Source organism: Chiloscyllium punctatum, chromosome 26, assembly GCF_047496795.1.
Source record: "Chiloscyllium punctatum isolate Juve2018m chromosome 26, sChiPun1.3, whole genome shotgun sequence".
In the NCBI taxonomy this organism is placed as follows: Eukaryota; Metazoa; Chordata; class Chondrichthyes; order Orectolobiformes; family Hemiscylliidae; genus Chiloscyllium; species Chiloscyllium punctatum.
In genome coordinates this window covers 59,421,583-59,441,701 of record NC_092764.1, presented here as the reverse complement: position 1 = coordinate 59,441,701, position 20,119 = coordinate 59,421,583, and the positions used below count along the sequence as shown (strand labels likewise).

The 20,119-nt window shown below is 38.3% G+C and overlaps 1 protein-coding gene across 1 annotated transcript in view; it reads left to right on the top strand.

The window, feature by feature from the left end:
• The window catches only part of nup93 (nucleoporin 93), a 124,960-nt gene that overhangs the window by 20,637 nt on the left and 84,204 nt on the right, over window positions 1–20,119 (top strand). The window contains exons 2-3 of the mRNA XM_072547508.1: window positions 6,215–6,412; window positions 7,685–7,802. Of these exons, the coding sequence (XP_072403609.1) occupies window positions 6,234–6,412; window positions 7,685–7,802 (297 nt within the window). The 5' untranslated portion in view covers window positions 6,215–6,233. The remainder of the gene's footprint in view (window positions 1–6,214; window positions 6,413–7,684; window positions 7,803–20,119) is intronic.

Sequence of the window (20,119 nt, the reverse complement as noted above, 5' to 3'; positions counted from 1 at the left end):
TGTACAGGACATTGGTTAGGCCACTTTTAGAATATTGCGTGCAATTCTGGTCTCCTTAGCAGAGAGATGATGTGAAACTTGAAAGGGTTCAGAAAAGATTTACAAGGATATTGCTAGGGTTGGAGGATTTGAGCTATAGGGACAGGCTGAACAGGCCGGTGCTGTTTTCCTTGTAGTGTCAGAGGCTGGGGGATGACCTTTATAGATGTTTACAAAATCATGAGGGTGTGGATAGGATAACTAGACAAATTCTCTTCCCTGGGGTGGGGGAATCCAGAACTGGAGGGCATAGGTTTAGGGTGAAAGGGGAAAGATATAAAAGAGACCTGCGGGGCAACTTTTTCATGTAGAGGGTGATACGTGTATGGAATGAGTTGCTGGAGGAAGTGGTGGGGGCTGGTACAATTGCAACATTTTAAAAGGCATTTGGAAGGGTATATGAATAGGAAGGGTTTGGAGGGATATGGGCTGGGTGCTGGCAGGTGGGACTGGATTGGGTTGGGATATCTCTTTGGTATGGACTGAAAGGTCTCTTTCCGTGCTGCACAGCTGACTCTACAACTCTGATTAGCATTGTTTAGCTACTTCAATCCTATTCTGGGAGCTCCCTGCCTAGAATCTCTGCCTCATTTCTTGTTTTAAAAATCAATTGTCAGAACCCATCTATTTGGTGGTCGAGATTTTCATTACGTTGTCAAATTTTAGTTGCTGTAACTTGATTCTAAATCTTCCCATTATGCATTTTCGGAGCTTAAACATTAAAGGGCAGTGCAAGTAGAAGTGTTTCTTATATCCCAAACAACATGATTCCCTTGCAGAAACACACTTTAGCTTCAGAGGCAATTTAGTTGAAAGCCTGTTGTTTCCTTGTTCTAATGACAGACTGTGCCAAGACAAAGATGCAATGATCCCGTTATGTTGTCTGGTGCAACGTCCGACAACAAAAATTTATTTGAAAGCCACAGCTCGTGGATTAAAAATATTAAATAGATTAAGCTTTGTGTTTCACGTTTCACATTTCACTAGTGCTCCTGCCCTCTCACTCTCCAGCATTATTGCTCTTCACAGGCTACAGATTCATATTGGAGCATAGTTCAATAGGTACTTGAATCTAGGATTTCACTCAAATAACAATGTTTCATGTGTGATTTAACAGTGAGTATGTATTGATGATTTAATTCTGAATTTAGTCACAGCCAAACCCAGTTTTGAATAAAAGCTGAAAGAACTGTGGATGTTGTAAATAAAAAAAACTGCTGGAAAAGCTCAGCAGATCTTGCAGCATCTGTGGAGAGAAATCAAGAGTCAACATTTTGAGTCGAGTGACTCTTCCTCAGAGGGTCTGAGGAAGGGTCACTGGATCTGAAACACTAAATCTGATTTCTCTCCACAGATGATACCAGGACTGCTGAGTTTTTCCAGTAATTTCTGTTTTTGTAAACCTAGTTCTGATCCTGCTTTCACCTGACTGACGTGTCCAGATGTTTCTTTCAAGTAAAACTGAACATATAATATTTGGCCACAGGTACTGCAGCTGATTTTCCTAGCCCTAGGTTAATTGTCCCATCCATTTATTTACCCAGTTGGTAACTCCGCATGCCACAGGAATTGAATCTGCACCTACACTGATTTATATTGTTTAGAAACACATTTCGGGAGCTCTCGATGTTCACAGTTTCACATCAGCTACATTTCTTGCAATATGATTCGGAACTTTAGATTCTGCTACAAAGTAAGAGTGTTACATATTAAAGTAATTCATTGTATATGAAATACTTTGTGATGTTTGGGAGGTGAGGTTAAGATGTTATAAAAGTGCAAATTCATTCTTCAGAAATCTGATTTGTTGCGTAAGTGGTATGGAACACATCTACTTTAGGGAATAAAAACTGAAAGTGCTGGAAAACTCTACAGGTCTGGCAGCAGCTGTGTAAAGAGAATCAGTTAGTTCTGAGTCCAAAGATGTTTTTCTTAATCTGGACTTGCTGAGTTTTTCAGTCATTTTTCTTTAATTTCTGATTTCCACCATCTGCCTTTTTTGTTGTTTTTGTTTAAAAGCTAGTTTTGATTTTGATGTCTACTTTAAGATAGATCCAGAGTCCTGCACCATGTAAAAATGTGGTTGCCAAATGATCATTAAATTTGTGTTATAGTATTTTGCATCATCATTTTACTTGTATATCACCTCGCTGCATCAATCTTTTGCATTTTATACTGTTAAGATGTTGAACTAAGTCTGCTCTGAACTTGTTTTGCTTTTCTGGCTTTTTTTAACTTTGAAAATTAAATGGTGTCTGAAGCTCTAAAGCTTCTCAAGTAATCATCAATCTATTTTACTGGGCAGCCTAATCTATAATGCTGGATGGCACAGGTTAGAGCACAAGAGATCATATCTGTTCATATTGGAGTTTTGAATCTAAAGGCTTTGAATCCAGTCTGTGAAAATGAGGATACAGGAGTTGACTGCTTCATATCCTGTATTTATTAAAAGAGTGGATGAGCTGAGAAAATTGCTTTCAAACTCCATTACAAACATTTATTCAGAAATGTCTGTGCTACATGTCCTGATCAAGTATTGTTGTGTTGTTGATTGCATTTATGTTTCTTTAAAAGTCAATTGTTGATGACTTCTATTCACAATATAATTTCTTTTCATCCAGTTATGGGATATGGGCATTGCTGGCTGGCCAGCATTTATTGTTTGTCCCTAGCTCCCCTTGAGAAGGTGGTGGTGAGCTGCCTTCTTGAACCGCTGCAGTCCACCTTCTGTGAGCTGACCCACAATACCATTAGGGAAGGAATTCCAGGATTTTGACCCAGTGACGCTGAAGGAACAGGGATATATTGTAGCTGCATTGTATATTGGAGGAGCTGGTAGGTGTTGGGTTTGCCCAGTTTTTGTTATAATAAAGCTGGCATTTTCAAATCCCCCCCCCCAGGCCAAAATTCTGAAGTTTAAGATCTTTTTTTTAATCAGAATCAGGGAAGAGAACCCAGGTACCATCAGATTTCAATGTTTTGACTTCAGAGCATGCTATTTCCATTGTCTGTTGAGAAAACACTTCCTGAAATAATAGAGCAAAGAACTGTGGATGCTGGACATTTGGAACAAACCGAAACAGAAATTGCTGGAGAAATTCAGCATGTTTGGCAGTATCTGTGGAGAGAAAGCTGAGTTAACTTTAGCCCAGTGTAGCCATTCTGAAGAAGGGTCACCAAACTCTAAATGTTAACTGTTTCCTCCCCACTGATGCTGCCAAATGTGCTGAATTTCTCTAGCAATTTCCTGTTTTGGTTTGTTTCTGGAATACCAACACTTTTTTCCATCGTGTAGCTGACATTGTCTTTTGATAGATTAGGTAGTGGATTCATAGAATCATAGCAATTGGCCTATTGTGCCTTTTGTCAGTTGCTTGACAATTCTAACCAATTAAACCTGACTCCTCTGCTCTTTCTTCGCACTCCTTAATTTTTCCGTGCTGTCAAGTATTTTCCAATTTTCACTGTTTTGTTTTGATAGTCACTGTTGTCTATTCTCACAATTCTTTCAAGCAGTGTTTCTCAGATCATAGCATCTCGCTGCCTTTTAAAAAAAACAGTTTCCTGATGTCACCTTTTTTTTGCCAAAATCCTTCAATCTGTGTTATTGAATTATTCATGCCATTCCTAACAGCTTATGGATAGCTGCTGTCTCAAAACTGTGAATATCTCTACCAGATCTTCTCTTAACCTATTTGTGGTGCAGAACACATTTCCAGGCTGACCACATAACTGAAGGACCTCACATCCCTGTTGCCATTACAGTCAATTTCTTTGGTAACTTGTAATTCTGTGACTCTGAGTCAGGGAATTATAAACTTTTAATTTCAAAGGCAACATGTTTATATTTCAAGTACTTCCAATTTGACAACCTCCCTTTCAATCTGCTTACATATTTTACATCTTTTAACCAAACTGTCGGTTGGACCTGTAATGACAATAGTCTAGGGGAAGTGAGAATTGAACCTAGACTTTCTGGCCTAGCGGTAGGGATAGACAAGTTCTGAATGAATGCATTGAAACACCAATTAATATGCAATTAACATCATATGACCTTGACATCCTCCCAAAAGGCTGATCAGAATTGAATACACTACTCCAACTGGAGCCAATTCAATGATTTATAAAAGGCTAGCATAGCCTTGCGTATGTTTATTTATGCCTTTTATTAACAAGTCCAACAATTATGGAGGCTCTTTTCTTTTACCTGTCATCTTCAAGCATATGTATACATACACCTCCATGTATCTGTTTCCGCATCCCATTAAAATTGTACTTTTCAGTTTATATTGTTTGTCTTAATCTTCCCATCAAAATGTATTGTTCCACATTTCCCTGCATTACATTTCAGCTGCACGCATCAATCGGCTTCACCAGTCTGCGTGTTTCATCCATACTGTTTATTGCTCTTTTATTACATTTTAAGTTTCCTGATAGAATTTAATTTATAGAATTCAATTTCCTAAATCATTTATATGGAAAAACAAAGCAGTGATTTTAAAAATAGACCCTGGAGAATCGCCACTGTAGGATTTCTAAACATTTAGTAGGTAGTTGCTTCGGGGCCAGTTAATCAAAATAAATACATTGATTGCAATCTTCCCAATGACACGGGCAAAAGCGATCCACATAGAAGGCAGCCATTTTGTTTTCTGAGCGTTCTTATTCATTGCAATGCACTAGACGGCACTTTCCCTGGACTGGCATTCTCTTTATATTTTTTAATATCTGTGTATCGGTTGCAATTCACTTGGAAGCATTTTAGAAAGGCTGTAATTTATGTAATGGCATAACAGGCTTGAGTGCTTTTGTGGCTTGAACTTACTTCCATGACTTAACATTATGTTCTTGCCCATAAGAATGCTTGCAATTTTGGTGACTCTTCTGACCTGTGACATTCTGTATCACAGCAATCACTGTTAATATCTAGCCGATCTTATTAAAGGATTTGAGTTGGAAATGAAGTGCAGTTTGTTTTTTACATTTGTGCAGCTCTGTAATAGGCAGCATTGCTTGGTTGCCAGATTATTTGTCCAATACCTGGTGTTGGATGAGCTATAGTTAAACGGTGAAAACACTGGTCATTCAGACCATTGCCTGAAAGTCCTTACTCATGCCACTGATTCCAGACAGCTCCCTAGCCACTTACTGGGCTAAAATGAGCTGTTTAAGATCTTGGGGTCCTATTTGATCCTGAGCTAAACAATGACTTCTATAGCTGCCATAAAGATTGCCTGCTTCTAACCTGCCTCCACTATTATCTCCCTCTCTATTGATTGCCAGAACAAATCCATTGGAATTGGCACTCCCAAACTAGACTATTCCAATGGTCTCCAGGCTAACGCCTCATTCTCCACCCTGTGTAAATTGCCAACATACGAACAAAGCAGCAGGTCTCTTGGCCCTTTCAGACTCCACTGTATTTGATAAGTTCATGGCTGATCTGATTTTAACCTCCACTCTACATTCTTGCTTATCCCCAATAATCTCTTATTCCCTTGGTAATTGAGTCAATCTACCTCTGCCTTAAAATAATTAAAGATACTGTATTTTGCTGAAGAGAGTTCCGAAGACACTCAATCCTGAGAGAGAAAATGTTCACTCATTTCTGTTTTGAAAGGATGTCTCCTTACATTTAAACTACAGCTCCTAGTTCTAGATCACCCCATGAGAGAAACCATCATCATCTATGTTTCAATATAGTCACCTCTGACTCTTCTAAACTCCAGAAAAAATAGGTCTGGCCTTTCTAGCCTTTCGTCAAGGTTGTTTCAGATCGTTGGAGGCTCAGTGGCTCATGTGGTAACCAATACAACATTCCACTCATCCATCATATTCCTGATCCAACTCCCATCAATTTAAAATTCTTATTTTCATGCTCAGTTATTTTATCGTATGTCTCCCCATTTTCAGCCTCACCACTCCTCTAAACCATCTCTTCTCTCTCAGGTGTCTGTGTCCTCCAGACTTTCATTAATCTAAGGTGTAGCGTTTCCTTCTTGAAGCCCATGCCTCTTTGCTTGTCTCTCTGAAAAGTTTTGAGCTTGTTACCTATTTTTGCATTGTCTCTGAAGCATCTACAGTGGTCTTTCCATATAAAAAGCACCATGTAAGTGAAAGATTTTATGCGTAAGCTGTCTCCCAGTATGCCTCTACTTTTGTTTCCTTTCTGCAGAATCTGTTCAGTGTTTATTATGGATATGGAAGGTTTCGGCGAGCTGTTACAGCAAGCTGAGCAGCTTGCAGCAGAAACTGAAGGTGTGTCTGAGCTTCCCCATGTAGAAAGAAACCTACAGGAGATTCAGCAGGCTGGAGAGGTCTTGCGCTCAAGGACCCTGACACGCACATCACAGGAGACAGCAGATGTCAAAGCGTGAGTAGAAGTGCTGACTTCCATGAGGAATATGTTGAATTCTTACCGTAGATACCTTATGAGAATGATTTTAATTTTGTCACTGATGTTTCATCACTTTATTGTAGGATTACTTAACATAAACTGAAGCAGCGCACTAATTACTTTACCAGTGAATAATTTGTATAAAATTTGACCAGTTCTCCTATGATGCTTATGTTAAGTCAGGCAATCTGTTGTTTTTGATGGCACATTTTGATTGTGCAATGATGGCATGTTTTGATTGATTTTTGCTGTTAAGATGGAAACATGAGCTTTTAAGGTTTCTTCTGAGCTCTCTGCCTAAAGGCAAGACCTTGATGATTATTCACCAATCCTCAGTACAGCACCATGTTTTTTTTTAAACTGTAGGGTGATCTACAAAATCTACTTCAGTCACAGCAGATCAAACAGACTGGAGGCACTAATTCGATCATCTAGCTGGATAGCCAACTGAGCTAAATGGCTTTCCCCACCACTGCTACAAAGTCAAGTAAATTCCCTGTTTGATCCTAGTTTAATTTGTTTGGTGAGGGAAAATTGGAGATGGAGATGGGAATGTCCCTGTTATTTGTCAGGAATGATAAGCCTTTTTCTCTTTCTAATTGATTTGTTTTTTTGCAAAGTGTGCCTTTAATTGTGTAACGGATGTGAGAAAACCACGTCTAACTAAACTGGAAGAAAGTCCTCACTTCATTAGTTAACAGGTTCTTGTGAGGTTCATTGGCTTCCTTTTACTGAAAGTACACAACCACATGAAATAAATATTTAGATGCTAAATTTCAGTTTTTAATGAAGGTTTGTTGTTTTATCTTGAATGTTATTTGAATTTTTAAAATAACCTGTTTTTTCACTTCTGTGCCACCTGTCGCAAGTAACAATCTAATGCTGTGATAGCAGACAAGCAGTTCTATACCTTGGTTTCTTTTAGTGCTGCTCCATAATTCATTCTCAATTAGCAAATAAGAGTTGGCTGCTTCTGCAGCTGTGGCTGACATTGGGAAACTGTGGCCACATGCTAATATTCCCCATGTTGTGTCAAAGCAGTGCAATCATTTCTATTTTACTCTATTTTAACAGCATGTAATATTCTTTTGATAGTGTGTTGAATTGGAAAAGATTTACAGAACATAAGGTTGATGCAACATAATTGTCAATGCCTAAAACCAGCCCATGTAAAGTTGCAATAATTGTCGATAAGTAAACTTTGCAAATGCTGAGTTTTTTTTCCCTCCCCTCTTTTTCTTTAAATAGGTCCATTCTGCTAAGTTCTAAAGGATTAGACATCTCTCACATTTCTCAACGCTTGGAAAGTCTCAGTGCAGCTACAACTTTTGAGCCTCTTGAACCAGTGAAGGACACAGATATACAGGTAAATGGAATTCTGACAGTTTGCTGTCTTGGGTAAATGAGATGTGACTGCAAATATAGAGTATAAAATGTTTGCAAAATAAATTATACATCGACAAGAAAAGTAGATGGAATTGAAATATGCAATAGAAATTCTTTCCATACTGGCCAGTGTCCGCTGTTACCAGTTCTGATTATGAACTTGTGTGGCTATCATTAGTTTTAGCTTTTCCACTGTGGTAGAAAACCCGGCTGATGTTTGTCATTTGATCCATTTTCGTTAGGCTGAGAATTAGTAAAACATTAGCTGAGAAGCAAAGTCTGGTATTGGGCAATACTAAATGAAAACTGAAAGAACAGCGAATGCTATAGACCAGAGACAAAAACCGTGTAATTGTTAGAGAAGCTGAGCCGTTCTGGCAGCATCTGTGGAGAGAAAGTAGAATTAATGTTTCTGTTTGGGTGACCCTCACTGAGAACTGAGTTCTCTCCACAGATGCTGCCAGACCTACTGAGCTTTTCCAGTAATATCTGTTTTAGTCTGTGGTTTTGGGCACCCCTTCCACTGCTTTTTTTATTTGATCATCGATCCAAAATTTCCTTTGAACCAAGTCACCTTTATTTGTTTTTTAAAATCAATTTTAGTTTTGGTGTTAACACTTAAACATAAATTTTTATCAATCAACCACAAAGTTGGCATATTTTTCATTTTCAATTAATTCTTAAGAAAAATGTAATTCTGAATGTGGATATATTGTTAAATGAAAACGTTCATTGGAATTGCAAAGCAGTAATCTAAGTGTTTAAACAATGTCCTTAACTACAGTGAAAGTTCTATTAAAAACTTTATGCATAAAGTATGTATTGTTGCTCTTTATGGACAATTTTATTTGGGTTTTGATCAAATGTTGACTTGTATGTATAGATTTATTGCAGGTTTGAATAGAAATCTTATGTCTAAAATGATCAAGAACTTGTTTCTTGAAGCTCCTAGTTTCTGTAGTAGTTATGATAAATATGTTAAGAGGAAAAGTCAATTTTGATAAATGCTTTTAGTTAAGTCTATGGATTGTTAATTCAAAATTAGCTGAGCTTCTAACACTGCATGGTAGTTCAGTGAGGTGTTTCACTCTGTGTGGGTGGGAGACTGAATTGGTACTCCAGAGAAACAGAAAGTTAAGGCTTAATCATGTTTGTGGTCTTGTTGAAATCCATTGCATATTATCGGTAAGATGATTGATGCTTTTATTGTTGTCTACCTATAGTTTAATTTCTTAAATTTGGTTAATCCAGAAATAACTCTGCACATGTATGATGTACTAATAATAAGCATGAAGTTTCTTGGACAGAAATTCGTTGCAATGAGCAACTGGGTTTCTGACTTATGGAAAATGAAATAAAGCCACTCCTTTTGTCGCAGTTTTAAGTCTTATTTGAATATCCTAAAATAATAATGTACTGATAACAGTGAATCAGAGGCCTGTCCTAATCTTTCATGGATTTTAGTGAGGCGAAGTAAACTGTCTGTTTCCCATATTGTGACACTGGTTGTGGCAATATATAAAAATAGAATTTTAAAAATAAAATCCATATATCAGGTTTTGGTGTCACTGGTGATGCCAGAGTTTATAATGCACTACTGATATCTATCAGTTAATTTGAGTGGCTTGGGTCATTTCAGAGAGCAGGTATGAGGCAATCCACATTGCTGTGGCTCAGAAGGAAAAAAAAATGACAAATTTCCTTTTCCAAAGTGTATAAGTCAACCACCTGGCAATTACAACAATCTGGGAGCCAAATAATTGTTGAATTTCTGTAACTGAGACGCTTTTTAGCTTCAAGTAGTAATAAGTACATTTTACAATTAATATTGTGCTTACTGGGCAGCCTGCTCTACGTGGATGCATAGGTTAAAGGATAAGAGATCAGGTCTGAACATCATGGAGTTTTGAATCTATAGGCTTAGAATTCCCATCTGTGAAAATGACACTACACAGGAGGTGATGATTGCTCAAATCCAGTATTTATTAAAAGAAGAGTAGATATGCTCCGCAAATTATTTTCCAGCTCTCCCACAATTTAGCTGGTAGGATTGGAGTTAGTTTACAGATCATTAATACAGCCATTTAGATTACTAGCCATGTAACAGCCACTGTGCTTCCAACCCCCATAAAAGCATCATCATTGTGACATTAAAATAACAATTTGGTAGAATATCAAACAATGTAACTGTTTCTTGGTTGTCTATTAGAACGACAATCTGCAAAATATGGAGTGGAATTTAGCCCCTTCAGTACTAGTGTAATGATGACTAAACTAGTGAAGGTCAACATTATACTCTGGAAATGCATGTTTTATTCTTTTGAATGGTGTTCCATCAATTCTGCAGCTAAATGTCCAATTGTATACTGAATTGAACTTGGACTGATTTGGTACTGCCATTTCCTTTTGCAGAAATGATGTACTGGCATGATGTATGACACCTATAACTTGCCTTCACCAGCTTCTTCCTTAGCCAATTGTAATTGAAGGAAATTATTTCAATATAGTATATAAAATACATCTTTTAATAGTTTCAATGAATGAAACTGTTTCAGTGTGATGACTTAAGACGACAAGGCCATATTTTTATTCCTGATGCATCTTGTATCACTTGAGTCAGCAGATTAACATGGCAAACCAAAGAGCAGTTTTCCTGTTGTGGGATTGGGTAAGGTAGGGTGGAGGGGCCAGAGTCATATAGGTGGCAGATGATAATAACTAAGGAAAAGTTTCCAAGCTCTAGCACTCTAACTCTAATCAACTCTCCACTGTTCCTGAAATAAACAGTTTTCAATTAAAATGGAGCTTCATTAACTTCAAAATAGTCAGTAGTCAACTATCAAAATGTTGTTGTCATTTTACAATGCTTGGAGTTAACATTTGTCTGCAGTTTCTAAGTTGAGTTGGAGCTTTATCCCTGGCGCATGTTTGAATGCCTGCATTATGGCTTAATCCATTGTTAAAATGGCATCAATATCCTGGTATAATCCAAATTTATTGAACACTGTGATCTTGTAACTGTTGATTTTAGTTCTAACTCTGAATACCCATTTTCATGTTGCACTTTGATTATTCTGATGGTGGTGATGTTTTAATTTGGAACCAGAAAGTTAGCAGTCTCAATTGGCATAATGACTATTGAAGGAGCATGTTGTGCTTCTGATTAATCAGTTAGTGAAAAGTAGCTAAGTAGCTAAGTGATTTATTTTTAATGGGGGGAGAAGACACTCCTGGCTGCAAAATACTTTAAATCAGCTGACCAGATTGAAATAGATTAATATTAAACTCCAGTAATTTCAGTTAGTGACTGAAGGAGGCAACGTGGCAGTAGTAAATAGCTTGAAGCAAAGAATGCTAAAATTTACATGTTTAAAGCTTGGTGGAGAGTCTATTCAATGTAAAATATTTGCCTCATATTATTCGATGTCTTAATTCTCTGTTCTGAATCAGTGGAGGAGAAGGCACATGGTATCTGAAAATAATTCTTATAAAGTGCAGTGTTCCTTGACTATGTTATAACCTTTGAATATTGTATACCTCAATGTTTCCTTTCCTGTTTAATAAAAGAAAGTACTTCTCAAGGTTGGATCCTTGATCAAAATGTGAATGTTAATAGTCATACAGTACAGAAACAGGCCCTTCGGTTTCCCTAGCCCGTGCCAAACTTAATTCCAAACTAAACTAATCCCACCTGCGTGATGCTGGCCCATATCCCTTCAAACCTTTTCTATTCATGGACTTATCCAAATATTGTTTAAAGGTTGTAGTTGTACCCACATCCACCATTTCCTTAGGAAGTTCATTCCACACATGAACCACCGTCTGTCTTTCTCTCCTCACTCTAAAAATGCATCCCATTGTCTTGAAATCCCCCATCCTCTGAAAAAGCCAACTTTCACTGTCTCCTACAAGTTTCATTAACCCTGTCTATGCCCCTCATTATTTTATAAACTTCTCTTAAGGTTGTTTCTCAATCTCCTACGTTCCAGTGAAAAAATGTCCCGGCCTTTCTTTATAACCCTGCCCTTCCATATCTGGCAATATCTAGTAAATCTCTTCTAAACCCTCTCCAGCTTAACATCCCTCCTATGTCTAAAGTAGAAAACAACAGAAAATGCAAAAAGTTTGGATAGAATCTCATTGAGGCATGGGGGTGGGGGGGGGGGAGGGGGAAGGAGAGAGTGCTCTCAGAGACCTGAGCTGCCCCTCGATTTCAGGAAGCCTGGTCAAACCACAAGCCAGTGAGGCATGCAGTCGCATGAGGGGCTGCAGTCTCTCCTGATTGGCTACTTGACAACACTCTTACACAGCAGCATCACAGCGGAAGTAAAGCTGCTGTTGCAATCTTGGGACTGGGGAAGCACCTGTGGCACTGCTGAATTATTTTTGGATTTGTGGAGTAGAGGGATTCTCAGCAAGCCCATAGTCCTTCCCAACATCCTGTCCATAAATTGGGTATCATGTACCTTTTATTGAGGGAGCCTTCCTGTACTGTCTGCCTCCTTCCTTCAGCATACCTTCCCAGAGCTGACAAGATGGCAGAATAGTGGCAGGCCTTATCTGCCCCAGCTGTGGTATGGTGATGCCATTTGTGCTCCTTCATCATTTTAAGGATCTCAATTGCGAGCGGGTTGGGAAGGTCAACTGATTTACCTCTACCTCCAATTATAATGTCTCTCTCTGACCTGAAAACCAAGATTATTTCCAAATGCGCTTTTAATGTTTAATAATATTTTAGATTTAGACTTTATTATCATCTGTACTCAAGTACAGGAGTGCAGTGCAAAGTGTGCAATGTTGCCACACATGACACCGTCTTAGGGGTGCAAAGTAGTAGAAGAGAGAAACAAAATTTTAAAATTTACACACCATCATACAGAAAGTAGAAAATAAAGAAATAAGGTGATAGTTAACATTAAAGTTCTTCTTAATTAGTTCAAGGTCTTGTAGATATTTCCATATCCACCTTGCCTATACCTTCAAAAACAGTCAACTAGAAATTAGTCAGGTATGACTTTCCTTTTACAGATCTGTGCGGATTTGATCAGCTGATATTCTTACAGGGTCACTTTGTTTTTCCCAAATTCGCAATTTTCCAAGCATTTGGTGTATTCCTGAATCTAGAGAGCTTGTAAGAGTTTATGAATAACTGCATTAAATGTCTTTACCTTTGTTCAAAATTAAACCCCAGTATTTTCTCCATTGCAACTTATAAATCATTTAATCCATTAGGTTTCTTTCCTAACTTATTTTGGTTGGCTTTCCTTCACTGTAAAAATGTGTGAAGCAAAGAACCTTTAAGTTGGTGTACAGAAGTGTAGTGCAATCATGTTGTTCAGGAATCAGCAATGACTTGAGTGCCATCTAACATGATCTCTAAATTGTAGATAAATGCATTAAAAAGACTTCAGACATGCAGCTTTTCCATTTTCTGGCTGTATGTTATTGAGAATAAGAATGCAGTTGTGTTGGCACTTATTTTCAAAACTTTCCCAAAAATGAATTTCTTTGCGTTGCATCCAGGAACAGTTTTGAATTGCTATATTGGGGAAGTTGTATTTTAAATATCTTATTGTAATAATTAATTTTTTTTTTCCCCTTCCATTTAGCAGCATTAACCATGTTAGTTTTTTTTAAAATTAACCACCAAGCTAAATTACATTTGCTTGGAGGATGTATTCTCGTGTTGCTCACTCTCCTTCAACTGAAACTGTATCTTTTAGATCATCCATGTAAACTTGTTATTCCTTTACACTGGGGATTTTGTTTGGTTAATTCTGTAAAATTTCAACTCCAAAAAGCCTGGCCTGAATGCTAAAAGCATTTGAGCTGACTGTGGAGTACAGCAAAGAGTGAACTCGTGCTGAATTTTATAAAGTAGGAGTCGGAGATATGTACTTGAGGTGAATTAATTCTGAAGTAAGATGCAAGTGTTGTATATACAGCATGCATCTTGTTGTTACAAAGCAGGAATGTTTAGCTTTTTCAGTCAATCCTTGGAGAATGTTTTGTGTTAAATTCTCTCAGACATTAATTTACTGAAATCCCAAAAGTCAGATTTGGCCCCTTGTCACTGACATTTGTGCCATATTATGATGGAAAGGAAAACTTGAGTTTATCACAGTGAGTAAAAATAACTTATTTTCCAATTCAGTCTAATTCTGCTCCCTAAACTCTTGTATTGATTTGCAACTCTGCTCAGTTGTTTTTTATATTTGTATATTACTTTGTTTGTGGGATGTGGGCATCACTTTATTGCTCTTTCCTAATTACCTTGTGAGAAGGCGGTGGAGGACTGTCACCTTTAAACCACTGTAGTCATGTACAGCGGTCAAATCCATGTTGTTTTTAAGGGAGGAAGCTCCAAAATCTTTGACCCGACTAGAGTGTCTTTTTCTCAGTCAGAATGTGTGCAACTGGATGGGAAATGGCAACAGGAATGTTCGCTAACAGCTTCTAACCTCATTTTATAGTCAGTAGAGGTTGTAGATTTCAGGAGGTGCTGTGAAAGAAGACAGATGGTGTTGAGATGCACCTGGTAATTAGTATATACGACAGGCAGTTTGTGCTGGTGATGAAGGAGTGATATTTGATGCAATGAGTGGGGTGTCAAGCAATTGGGATGCCTTCTTGATAGTGAATTCAAGTATATCCAATGGAACTGAAAGCAAAGAGTTGCAGGTGCTAGAGATTGGAAATAAAAATTACTGGAGAAGCTCAGTAGCTCGCACAGCATCTGTAGGAAGAGAGCAGCATTAATGTTTCAAGCTCAATGACACTTCATCAGAACTGTAAATAGCTCTGAAAAGCTGGTATTTACTGTTAAACTCATCATGTGCTGCAGGTATATTGAGCATATGTTAGATCTAATGATTTTTATGCTTAAAAACTTACAACTGGGACTGCATTATTCTTTAAATTTAGTCTCTACCTTCTGGATTTTTTTTACAATTGCTTTAATTTACATCAATTGTGAGCTAGTGGGCATGGCTGTAGGGTGAGAAGGGAAAGATTTAAAAGGGACCTAAGGGGCAATTTTTTCTCAGAAGATGGTGTATGTACAGAATGAGCTGCCAGATGAAATGGTGGAGGCTGGTACAATGACAACATTTAGATTAGATTTCCTACAGTATGGAAAAGGCCATTTCACCCAAGAAGTCCGCACCGACCCACTGAAGAGTAACCCACCCAGACCCGTTCCCCTACTCTATATTTACTCCTGACTAATGCACCTTACACTGTGGGCAATTTAGCATGGCTAATTCACCAAACCTGCACATCTTTGGACTGTGGGAGGAAACCGGAGCACCCGGAGGGAGCCCACGCAGACACAGGGAGAATGTGCAAACTCCACACATGCGTTGCCTGAGGCAGGAGTCGAACCAGGGTCCCTGGCGCTATGAGGCAGCAGTTTAAAAGGCATCTGGATGGGTATATAAATAGGAAAGGTTTTGAGGGATATGGGCCAAGTACTGGTAAATAGGACGAAATGAGTTTAAGATATCTGGTCTGCATGGATGAGTTGGGCCAAAGGGTCTGCTTCTGTGCTGTACTATCTATGACCCATGACTTAATTTTGTAGATAATGGAACAATGAATTATATTACTTAATTTTTATGGTGGTATGGTTTGCGTTGTGATGTGTTTTGCCCAGAGTCCAATATTGGGCCTAGGTATAGTAAGATGAATCTTTGTATTTTTCTGTATGATTGTTTATAGACTGCTTTATAAGTCAAGGATAGTTGTTGGATTATTGTTTTTTAAAAAAGCAAGCTACCTGAAACTCATCGTCAGTGCTTTTTACAAAGCCTTGGGTACAAGCTATGGGGAACGTCCTGTTATAGATGAACTGGAACATATGTGCATGGTGCAGGGAGGATGTATGATTAGAGTTTTGGTTGGCAGCAAGTATCTGATCGGTCTAGGAAACAGTGACTTGTTGTTTGTGACAAAGGGCTCCTGCCTCTTGACAGCTATGTGGTTGGCTCCCAGGTAGCTCAAACTGGGGGGTGTTCAAGTCAGAAGCCATTAAGGCATCTGGGAGGGAAGGACCTGTTTATTTTCCATTAAAACCATCTTGAGTCAAAAGATTGCCAGTTTGTTTCTCCCCATCTCTTGTTGTAAGCTGTGAATTTTAATTAGCATGCCAGAGAACTTTTATAAATGTAAACCTGCCATCTTGTGTCTCCTATAAAAAAGTAAAAGCATCTGGAGAAGATAGATCAAGAAGCAGTGTTCTTGTCAGCTAAAGGAGTGTCTCAGCTAAACCCTGAGCACAAGGACCACTGAATTCCTTCCCAGCCTTTCCCTCTGCTCTTGACTTTTTTTTGTCAATGAGCAGGTTAGAGTTCTAACTAGTAAGACTATATGCTCATGGTTCATAATTGTTTACCTGCACCTAGAATCAACTTATTTGTAATATAAATTGCTAAGTATAATGAAAAAGGCTGTGTTTACTGTCAACCTGGGTTGAGAAGACCAGTAAATTGGAGAATTCTGCACACTTCTTAAATTCTTTAACTTTTGTGATGACTTTGGGAATAGTGGAGCTTGATTTCCAGCACATTATTCCAGTGAGATGTAACAGTACGATAAACTGGTTAAGTTACTGGCACTTGTGGCATTTTCATCTTGTATCTTGCTCAAGTAGACATTTTTCAAGGTAGAGAATCGCCAGTATAGTAGACTTAGAGATATTAATATTCACTTCACTTGAGCCAGATTATGTCTTCACAACACACTAGTACTTTCCAGTTAGGTACTTTTAGAAATGTATTAACATCTGTAACTATGATAAAAAGCAGTGACCAAAACAAAGTATTTAAAATATTTCTAGTTGCAACGTACACCTTTTTGGTTACATGCTGGCTGGCAGGAATAATTCCATAGTTCAAACTTATTAACACAATTGTCATGCTCTTTTCCTGCTGAGCTAAGCTATCTCGGGAAAACCAGGCATTTGCTACCATGTTAAAGGTGAATTGTCAGGAAATCAGATGTTTGCACATTGAAAAGACATTTAGATAAGCACGTGAATAAGAAATGTTTGGAGGGATAGGGGACAGGTACTGTCAGGTGGGACTAGTTTACTTTGGAATTATGGTCTGCATGGACTGGTTGGACCAAAGGGTCTGTTTCTGTGCTGTGACTCCATGGCTTCTGCAGCAGATTTATTTTTAGTAATCAAAAGAAGAAATCTTTTGGTCAGCATTTTTTGTTCAGCAAAACCAGGTCAGAGTCAATCAACCCCAACTACCAGCACATTGAGACCATAGCCTATTGATTTGGTAATGGTTATGTTGAGTATGTTCTGCTTGAATATAGAAATTAATGTTTACTGTTGAGCTGCAATGTAATTTGAAACGTAGCAACCTTGATCATAGGACTTAACCATTAACAGTGAAACAGAAACAAAAATTGCTGGGAAAACTCAGGAAGTCTAGCAGCCTCTGTGGAGAGGAATCAGCAGGAACATGTTGAGTTCAGTGACCCTTTAGAATTTCTTCTGTTCTTATCTGGCTTGTTTTGATTATATTTTAGCATTTTATTTATAATGATTTACATATTGAGAAATGTATAATTTATGCATTTTAATATAGCCAGTACTACCACTGTATGTAGTAGGTTCAGTGTAATTTGAGGCACTGATATCTAAAGGTTGATGTATTATGCTTGTGTTGCAACTGTATATTAAATGCTGTAAGGCATGCATTTCATGGAGAGCACTCTGATTTTGACCATGTTAGTTAACTCCAATCTCGGTGTTCTGAGAGTTCAAGCCAGCAAGTATCTGCAGAAACAATAAAGTCCTTACTTTTGTTTGGTCGTGCAGAACTTGAAAATTGCTGAAAAAAGACATTTTGCCAAAACCTTTTAACTTTCATTCATCAGGACATTTTGCAAAAACATAAATTCGCATGAGAGGCGAATACTAGTTGGTAAGTGGATTTCAATTAATGGAGGTATTGTCATGGAAAATACAGGTTGTCTTTTAAGAACCAACTTTAAATTTTTGGTCAGTTGTAGGTTTAGACAAGTCTTCAAGGGAGGATAGTGTGATAGAAAGACAAGTGTAGCAGGGATATTCTAGACCTTTTGGATCCAACTAACTGAAGCTGCAGCTGCCATAGGTTTAAAGTAAAGTTTGGAATGTTCAAGCCCAGAATTGGACTGCAGATATTTGTAGGCTGTGGCGCTGGAGGAGAATAGAAATTGGGAGAGGTGGAGCTATGAAAAGATCAGTAAGCAAGGACAAGAATTTAAAATTAATTCCTTGATCTGTACCAATGCATGCCAGCAAACAAGGGATGATAGATGATTGGAATGAGGCAGTAAAGTTTTGGATGACCTTGAGACAGAATGTGAGAAACCAGCTAGTGATGTGCTGAAATAGTGATGAACATAAATAATGAAGGTATACATGAGGGCTTAAAAGGAAGTGGAAATAGGCTATTAGTGACAATGTAAATTGTGGTTACGGGGTGGGGTTCATCTCTTGGATCAAGTGTGACACCAACTGACTGGTTATAATTATAGATTGTTGCTAAGGAGAAGAATGGAATGGGCAGTGAGAAAATGGATTGTGGGTGGGATTCAAGAACAATGGCTTCACACTTTCCAGTTTTTTTTTTACAAATTCATTCATGGGATGAGGATGTCGCTGACGAGGCAGCATTTATTGTCCATTGCTACTTGCCCAGAGGGCAGTTAAGAGTAAACCACATTGCTGTGTATCTGGAATAACATGTAGGCCAGACCGGGTAAGGATGGCAGTTTCTTTCCCTGAAGGTCGTTTATTGAAGGAAAGTTCTGCTGATTCAGTTCTGGATGTTTGACAGATACGGTGATAGTTTAGTAACAGTGGACATGTCAAGAGCTGCTGGTGAGGTTGCGCTTGGTGTCACCAGTGTACTTATGATAGTTGAAAGCTTAATCTTAAATGATCACTGAAGCATATGCTGGGGTCAAAGGTAGGTGGGGGAAGGAAGGGATGAAAAATAGGGAAACTTTGTATATATGAGGTGTCATAGGGTTTGATCCTCAGGGCACCAACTGTATTCAATCGATATCATGACTTGGATGCAGGAATAGTATGTGATATAGCCAAAGCAAATGGGAATTCAAGTTGCAGTGAAGAAATAAGAAATTTACGAATGGATATGAATAGGCTAGGTGAATGGACCAAAATTTGGCAGATAGAGTTTAACCTGGATAAGTGTGAGGTTGTCCATTTTAATCAGAAGAATAAAGAGGCAACTCATTCTCCAAATGAGTGAAACTTTACAATGCTTTGGTACACAGGGGTCAGAGAGTTCTCGTATGAATCGCAGGAAGCTAGTGTACGGATACAGCAGGTAAGAAAGAATGCAAATGGAAATTTGGCATTTATTGTTAAAGGAATAGAGCAAAAAGTAGGAAAGTATTGTAGTAACAGTTGGAAGCATTAGTGAGACCACATCTGTTCACAATTTTGGTCCCCTTACAAAGGATGATAATGCGGTTCAGAGAAGGTTCAGTAGATTCACTCCAGAGAGAGGAGTCTGATCTCTGGATAGATTGAGTGCTTTAGGCCTTTACTTACTAGAGTTTAGAAGGATGAGAGATCTAATTGAGGGAATTGATTAAAGTAAATGTAGAGTGAATGTTTCCTTGTGGGGTAATCTTGAATAAGAGATAGTTTTAGCTGAAGCAGTGGCAGATTTTAAACATAGCTGAAGAAGAATTACTTCTCTCAATGGGTCGTGAATCTTTGAAATTCACCACCCCAGCATTTGGTGGATGCTGCAACACCTGAGTCAATTTAAGGAGCAGTCAATTAGTAATGGGTTTTTAGATTTATGGAGAGTGGGCAGGAAAGTGGAGTTGAGGCTAAGATGAGATCAGACATAGTGATATTAAATGGCGGAGAAGGCTCAAGGGATGAATTGCCTACCCTTGCTTCTGACATTCCTGATGAAGAGTTCATGCCCGAAACATCGACTGTCCTGCTCCTCAGATGCTGCCTGCCCGGCTGTGCTTTTCCTGCACCACACTCTTCAACTCTGATCTCCAGCATCTGCAGTCCTCACTTTCTCCTACCCTTGCTCCTAGTTCTTGCTTCTCTGTTCTCTAACTTGTTTTTGACCTGTTAAGTGAAACCTTGCATATGTTTATCTTTTGGTTCCATAAAAGTTCACACCAAGGTGACTTACCCCCATTTCACAGATTCACTTTAGGTTTAACTCATCTTAAACAGATGGATGTTGGGGACTTGTAATAAACCAAACCTTAGTTATTGAATGAAAGAAAAATGTTAGT